This window comes from Cricetulus griseus (assembly GCF_003668045.3).
Source record: "Cricetulus griseus strain 17A/GY chromosome 1 unlocalized genomic scaffold, alternate assembly CriGri-PICRH-1.0 chr1_1, whole genome shotgun sequence".
In the NCBI taxonomy this organism is placed as follows: domain Eukaryota; kingdom Metazoa; phylum Chordata; class Mammalia; order Rodentia; family Cricetidae; genus Cricetulus; species Cricetulus griseus.
Genome location: NW_023276807.1, coordinates 189,686,699 through 189,694,529, shown reverse-complemented (window position 1 = coordinate 189,694,529; position 7,831 = coordinate 189,686,699). Strand labels below are relative to the sequence as shown.

General features: G+C 51.1%; 1 protein-coding gene across 1 annotated transcript; it reads left to right on the top strand.

Annotated features, from left to right (window-relative positions):
* The first annotated feature begins 1,454 nt into the window (after positions 1–1,454).
* Positions 1,455–7,223, top strand: Chdh (choline dehydrogenase). The gene is made up of 7 exons (XM_035452140.1): positions 1,455–2,218; positions 2,790–2,941; positions 3,669–3,798; positions 4,739–4,873; positions 5,545–5,687; positions 6,123–6,225; positions 6,805–7,223. The coding sequence occupies exons 1-7, from the start codon at positions 1,501–1,503 to the stop codon at positions 7,221–7,223; spliced, it is 1,800 nt and encodes a 599-aa protein (XP_035308031.1). The 5' UTR covers positions 1,455–1,500.
* Positions 7,224–7,831: the final 608 nt, after the last annotated feature.

Sequence of the window (7,831 nt, the reverse complement as noted above, 5' to 3'; positions counted from 1 at the left end):
GAGACCTCTCCCCAGCCCCACTGATAACTTCCTTGAAATTCTGTTCAACGTGTCCACTTGTCAACAAAATCATTCCTAATGGCTATACAATTTGACTCCTGTAATGGCCTTGTTGGATGGTTCTAACACCACTGGTCTGCTTTGGTTGTGTGCTTTCTCTCCTGTAAGGAGTGTATTTATGTGTTTCCCAGGTGTTAATGGAATAATGACTTATGTGTAACAGGGTGATGGAGACCGGGGTAAATGGTGTCTGCTTACATAGGATGTAACTGGTTCATCCACTGGAGAGCTGAGCATTGGACCATTCATTTCTGCCCTGGGGCCTGGAGCTCAGTGGCAGGGTAGGTGTAGTGGGGGATTCTTTGCAGAGTTCCCACTTCAGCCATAGTGTTCAAAAGGCTCTGCCATGCTTTTCTCCTGTAGATGCAGGCCTTCTTCTACCTCCTCCCTCTGCTTCCAGGGTAGACCCTTGTTACCTGATACAGGACAGAGGGAAAGCTAGGGAGATTTGTCATGATCTGCATCTAGGCTTGCCCAAAATGACAAGGGGGATTTTCAGTCCTTTAACTTCAGCTTCAGTGTAGACTAGAGGTTGTTGGGGGTTTTTCAGACCCTCTTGTCACTGGGAGTCAATACTATACTAGGCTCTTTTCAACCTCTGTACCGAGCATGTGGGGGTACCGATAAGACCCATCGAAAGTCATTGATACGTACATACAAATATTATATGAACTGGGCAGGTTGTATTTACATGTACACATATTTTTACATGTCATAACCACTGAAGAAAAAAAGGCCATGACTTTGAAAGAGAGCAAGGGTAGGGAACCTGGGAGAAACTAGAAGGAGGAAAGGGAAGGGAAAAGTGATTTAATTATAATCTCATTTGTTTTAAGCCATTGGCATTTCTTGGTTAAAACTCTACTACTCTATAAGGTGGTCTTGCAAAGTGTGGCTGTGACCCTGTGTCCTGGTGCATCCCAGGACTCCCTGGGCTATAAACTCCACAGTCTCAGCCCTTCCTTAAAGTTACTCACTTTGTCTCCATCTGGAGAGCATTTTTTTTTCTGTGTATTCCTGTAATAAAACACAATGTCATGCCTGAAATAGGGAGAGCAGCCCCCTTTCTGTCAGGCTGGAAAGCCTTCCTTCAGTTCAGCAACTGGATGTCCAGTCTCCAAGTTCCTGCAGATGTCACATAGAAGTTGGCCAAGGAACCCCCCTCCAAGCCTGTGGAGGGGCCTCTCTTTTCCCCAGTCCCAGTTCTGGACTAACATCTCTGTAATGAAATTCCTGCTCTGGGTTCTAGCTCCCCAGGGCAGTGCCTATTATGTGTAACTACCTTGTCTAATTGAGGCAGGTCCTTTGGTGTGTCAGCATGGTATCCAGACTGCTTTTGCATATGCTGTGGAGTTTAGAGAGTCTTAAATCCATTTTTTCTGTTCTAGGAGGAGCGTCTTCCCATTCTTGCCTGTGGATAAGAAGGATTGGGCTGGAAGCATGTGGCCGGTCCTTAGAGGCTGGGGGAGAGGATGTCTGAGTCAGCGTGGAGCCCTGGCATGGGCTGTGCTAGGCCAGCCGTGGCCCAGCTGTTGCCGTGCTATGACCAGGGCCACCTCCGTGGGCCAGGATGAGTACAGCTTTATAGTGGTGGGTGCAGGCTCTGCTGGCTGTGTGCTAGCCAGTCGGCTCACTGAGGACCCGAATTACCGGGTGCTGCTGCTGGAGGCAGGTCCCAAGGACTTGTTGATGGGGAGCAAGCGGCTCCTGTGGAAGATCCACATGCCTGCTGCCCTTGTGGCCAACCTGTGTGATGACAAGTACAACTGGTACTACTACACTGAGGCACAGCCCGGCCTGGATGGCCGTAAATTGTACTGGCCACGAGGCCGGGTCTGGGGGGGTTCCTCATCCCTCAATGCCATGGTCTACATCCGTGGACATGCTGAGGACTATAACCGTTGGCACCAACAAGGTGCTGAGGGTTGGGACTATGCACATTGCCTGCCCTACTTCCGCAAAGCACAGAAACATGAACTGGGAGCCAACAGGTATCGCGGTGGTGATGGCCCACTGCATGTGTCTCGGGGCAAAACCAACCATCCCCTTCACCAGGCCTTCCTGCAAGCGGCACATCAAGCTGGCTACCCCTTCACTGAAGACATGAATGGCTTCCAACAGGAGGGTTTTGGCTGGATGGACATGACTATCCACCAAGGTACCAATTTTTTAATTGTCCCCCTTGGGCATTCACTGAGCCTCTAGGCCATGTGGTGCGGCAGAGGTGAACACAGAATCTCCAGTGGCCTGCCCAAGCCCTGTAGCCACAGATCCAGGAATCTGAGAGGGGCAGGGATTTCAGTCCTTTGGTGTCTATGTCCAGAATGAACTGCCCTGGCTGGGGCAGGAGCGGCCTCAGAAGAGTGAATCAAGAGCTCTGTGTAATGAATAACCCATGGTCTTATAGAGACCAGCAGATGAGCAAGTTGAGGCAGAAAGAGGTGGCACAAGACTTATCTTGTCTTAGCTATCACCCCTTTGTGGCTGGGTGCAAAGACACAGCATGGGTAGTATGGGGCCTTGATCACAACAGGACAGAGCAAGCCATGGGGCTCTCTCTGTAGCCTGGACTGCACATACCTGGTAGGGTATCCAGGCCACAGACATACCTTGAAGGCAAGCCTTGCATAGCCAAGTGCAGGATAGAGTTGCTTTCTTCAGCATGTTCCTCTTGCCTAGGAATGAGGAGAAGGGCAGCAGGCCATACATGATCTTGTTCCATCCTGCAGGGAAGCGTTGGAGCACAGCCTGTGCCTACTTGCACCCAGCACTGAGCCGCCCCAACCTCAGGACTGAGGTCCAGACCCTTGTGAGCCGAGTGCTATTTGAGGGCACACGTGCAGTGGGTGTGGAGTACATCAAGAATGGCAAGAGCCACAAGGTGAGTTGAGTCCTGTGGGGGGTGTGGGAACTTAGAGGGCAATCAGGCTTGCCTCCCCAGCCACATGTTCTTGTTCCTTTGATGAGTTAGCAGCTAGGAGTGGTGGCAGGATTGTCCAGGGTCTCACAGGACATAGAGGTCAGAAGCCCCCAACCCTGGCACCTGTAGACTCCACGGTACCCTGATATGAATGCCTCCATAAGTCTCTGCCAGCCACATCTACCCTCAAGCAGCCCACTAGTACATTCTCCATGGTTTCAGGAGCCTAGCCTGTCAGAAGCCATTAGGTTGATCCTAGAAGTTTAAAAACCCACAAGTATAACCCTACTATATATACAGGCTGCTTTTCTTCATGCAGCAATATGTCAGAGATGGCCTTGCCCCACCATCCCTCCCAGGAAAGGTGGATAAACAGTGTGCTTGTTTCAAGTCACTCTAGTGTCTGCTTTCTTTGATGTCCTTGGAGCTCGGCCGTCCCTGTTCTTAAGGCCCCTGTTAACATTACGGCTATTACTGAAAGTCACAGATAGTGACTCGATGTGAAGATTACTTTTAAGTAGCTCCCTCCTCTTTACTCTAAGATCTGGGAGCAGACTCTCCATGTGGTATAATTTCCTAAGGTCACGTTACTGTGGTAATGGCTGGAACTTGGTTGCCTCACCACGAGGCAGCAGCAGATCAGTTGGCTTTTCGAGAAGCATGACTGGTGGTCCCTTGCCTCTTCCAGGTTTATGCCAGCAAGGAGGTGATCCTGAGCGGGGGTGCCATCAATTCTCCACAGCTGCTCATGCTCTCTGGTGTTGGAAATGCAGATGACCTCAAGAAACTTGGCATCCCTGTGGTGTGCCACCTGCCTGGTGAGCTCCCTTTGACTGCTGCTGCCCAGAGGTTGGCGCTGTAGAGCCCAGCAGCTTATTGCTTGGAGTGGGGGAGGCGGCACATCTTGAAAGTGTCACATCCTTCCTTCCTATACATCTGAGGACCTCTGGGTCTTACTAGACACTCCTGTTACTGGACCCTGAGTCTTCATACTATTTCCCTTCGCCCCCTCCCTTACAGTCAGCCTCCGTACCCTTTAGGAGTGCATCCTGTAACAGTAGGGCTGAAACCACCACCAGGACAGGTCTGTGGTGTGAGAGGTCTGTCCCTAAGATTTACCAGCCACTCTAAACACAAATACGGCCAGCTCAGGGCTCCAGAGCCACTTGTGGTGTGAAGACCTGAGCTTCATCTCTTCAGCAGTCTGTGATGCCCTTGCTTCCCTATCTTGTTTGCTATCTTTCCTCTTCCTCCATATACAAGGGGCTGGTCTTTCATGGGAGCTTTCCTGTGGAAATGGTCTATGCCTTGACTACCCAGTGTGCTCTTGAGCTTGAATGAGCTTAAGTAGTGTCTGTTATAGCATGCAGGACTGCTTCCTCCTTCGACAGACTTGGGGAGAGGATGGGCCTGACAACTATCAATCTGGCCAACAAACTCACGGTGACACTGACCACTCAGTACCTGCTGAAATTGTAGTCCCTGTCCTTGGAGGGTACTGCTGAGAAGGGCTGGTCAAGGCACCCGAGTGGCTGCTGTAGAGGGGGTGACAGGGCATGTGACTTTGGCAGCATTTGAGAGAGGGCAGGATTTGTCTAAGAGAGCAGAATTAGTGTGACACAGGCAGACAAAATTACAAGCTGGGGCCAAGATAGGCAGGGACTGGCTTAAAAGGTAAGTGGACCGGAGAGACATTTCCAAAACCAGGGATCTGTCCCTGCGTTAGTCACTTTTCCTAACCACTCCTTCCTGTGTCAGGAGTTGGGCAGAACCTGCAAGACCACTTGGAGATCTACATTCAGCAGGCATGCACGCAGCCCATCACCCTCCACTCGGCCCAGATGCCTCTGCGGAAGGTCTGCATCGGTCTAGAGTGGCTCTGGAGATTCACAGGTGGGCTGCCTCCCAGTGAACTTGGTGGCTATGGTCTGTGGGCATCATGGTTTTCTTCCTGAAGGCCGAGATGGGCCTCAGGTTTCTAGGTATGAAGTTGGATGCCAGTCACCAGAGCTTGTTTTTCTGTCTGCAAGGCACAAAGGTCCTGCTTGGCAGACTGCTGTGAGGAGACAAGAAGCAGTAGCACATGTTGAGGGACTGAGCACAGGGCCTTGCTCAAGGTGATACCCACTGAGCAGGATGTGGGAAGGGGTCATACAGCAGGTGGCCTTTGCAGACCTGAAGCACCTCACTTGGCATGTAGCTGGCATTTAAAGTTGTGATGTCAGGCCAGGCGGTGGTGACACACGTCTTTAATCCCAGCACTCAGGAGGCAGAGGCAGGTGGATCTCTGTGAGTTCGAGACCAGCCTGGTTTACAAGAGCTAGTTCCAGGACAGCCTCCAAAGCCACAGAGAAACCCTGTCTCTAAAAACCAAAATAAATAAATAATAAAGTTGTGATGCCAGGTATGGCCACCTGGAGAAAGAAAATAGTTATGGACAGACCTTGATGCCAAGCCCCAAGCCCAGGAAGAGAGACATGTGGGAGAAGAGGGACACTGGGAACAGCTGGTCCACCGGCCCTACCCTGACTGGCTCTTCTGCCTTGTCCTGGTATGACCTTCAGGGGATGGAGCCACAGCCCATCTTGAAACAGGTGGGTTCATCCGCAGCCAGCCTGGGGTCCCCCACCCAGACATCCAGTACCACTTCCTGCCATCCCAAGTGATTGACCACGGGCGGAAACCCACCCAGCAGGATGCTTACCAGGTATGCAGACAGCCTTGGGCAGAGACTGTGCCTTCCTGCTCCTGCATAGGAATAATTTTATGGTGTTATCTGCCCTACTATGCAGACTTTCATATGGTACTCTGCTCCCCAATGGCTACTGTCTGACTGGAAGAGGAAAGGGGGCCCAGAGAGAGAGCCCAGGGGTCAGTCAGTCTGCAGGATATATAGAGGGCAGGATCTATACCAATGACAACAGGCAAAACTACCTCAGCCCCGGGATCATCCCCTTAAAGTTTCAGGCAAAGGAGTAAAGGCCAAACAGGGAAAGGGGTGGTTGGAAGAAGGTCAGGTACTAAACCTTGTGTGCTCTACATTGAATGCTGAGTCGCTACCCACAGAAACCTGGACTTCTCTAAGCTTCTGAGCAGTAGTTAATGGAGATTACTGTTAACTGTTGCCTCTGGACCCTCCTAGGTACACGTGGGACCCATAAGGGCCACAAGTGTGGGCTGGCTTAAACTGAGAAGTGCCAACCCTCAGGACCACCCTGTGATTCACCCCAACTACTTGTCAACAGGTAACTCAAGTGACCGTTGGGTCCCCTGGGCCTGGCATTGAATGAAGGAATCTTTATAGGGTTCCTGTTTGTCCCAGGTCCTTACTCTGGATCCTACTTCCTAACACTGGGTTACTCTCAGGTGTGGCTCACACAAGGTAGCTTGAGACCTCACTTTGCACAGCAGGACAGAGGGCAGCTTTCAGAGCCATCTGCAGGAGATACAGACACAAGGCCCATGCACACTACCTGCCTGGTCTTCCCCACACTTACTTTCAGCATTAAGAGCATGCTGCATTCCCAGGGCTGCCTCTTTACACAAAGCAGCACAAACACATCTCACTTGGGAGGTTTTATACCCCTATAGCATGGGGGTTTGACCGCCACATGGTAGCAGAGTAGACTGCATATCTTTACCTCTGGTTGACAGAGAAGCCAGACCTCAGACACAAGCGTGGACGGACCTTTTGGCACTATAACCACTTCTGGGCAGGTGACAAGCACTTACAGCTTAGTTATCCATGTCCCTGATCTTTGTCCTTCAGTTCCACTTGGCCAGCAGGGTAAAAGAAGGAGAATTCATTTATCTTTCCTCCACAGAAACTGATATCCAGGATTTCCGCCAGTGTGTCAGGTTGACCAGAGAAATTTTTGCACAAGAAGCCTTGGCTCCTTTCCGGGGCCAAGAGTTGCAACCTGGAATCCATGTCCAGTCAGATGAAGAGATAGATGCCTTTGTACGGGCGAAAGCAGACAGTGCTTATCATCCCTCCTGCACCTGTAAGATGGGCCAGCCCTCTGACCCCACTGCCGTGGTCGACCTGCAAACCAGGGTCCTTGGGGTAGAAAACCTCAGAGTCGTCGATGCTTCCATCATGCCCAATGTGGTCAGTGGCAATCTGAATGCTCCCACAATAATGATTGCAGAGAAAGCAGCTGACATTATTAAAGGGTACCCTGCACTCTGGGACAAGGACGTTCCTGTCTACAAGCCACAGACTCTGGCCACTCAGCGTTAAGACAGCCACTGCCTGAGGACAACAGAGGAACTGGTGTCAAACCAAGAGATCCAACTCGTACAACCCTGCCCCAGATAGTTCCTCAAACTGTGTAAGATTCTTGGGATCCATATATCCCTATTCATGGCTAAGACCTTCATGGTAGTAAGTGAGGCAAGTCCCTTTTCCCCAGTGTCTCTGAGGTCCCTTGGAGAAAGGCTAGCATGCAAGCTGGGCCCTCTTTCTTACCTCCTGGGGTTAAAAGTCAGGGAGGTTAACTCTTGCATGATTTTCTTGCAAGCCCTCCAGCCATCTCCAACCCACTATTCTGTTGCCAGGAGTGGAAGGATCCTTTCTCTAGCCTCCCACTTAAGGCCACTTCTGCAGAAGCAGGGCACTTGAGCTGGACTGGGCTCTCCAAGGAAGCTTTAGCTGAGGTCAAGAGCCAGGAAGAAGCTTAGCCAGAGCTGGTACCTGAGCTGATGTCCACAGTTAGAGGTAAGGTAGCCAGCTGAAGGATAATGACTGTCCCTTCTCCTGCCTTGAGGCAGATCTGAAGAATAGGTGCAGGGATGAGGGCTCAAGTGACTGCACAACTCACCTGCCTCATCCTGAATGTTCACACAAGA

Excerpts from the sequence above, each read along its gene's own strand:
- Chdh (XM_035452140.1), top strand. The coding sequence starts at position 1,501 with ATGTGGCCGGTCCTTAGAGGCTGGGGGAGAGGATGTCTGAGTCAGCGT. Across the intron at positions 2,219-2,789 it reads GGACATGACTATCCACCAAG|GGAAGCGTTGGAGCACAGCC; the intron begins GTACCAATTTTT and ends TCCATCCTGCAG. Across the intron at positions 4,874-5,544 it reads GTGGCTCTGGAGATTCACAG|GGGATGGAGCCACAGCCCAT; the intron begins GTGGGCTGCCTC and ends TATGACCTTCAG.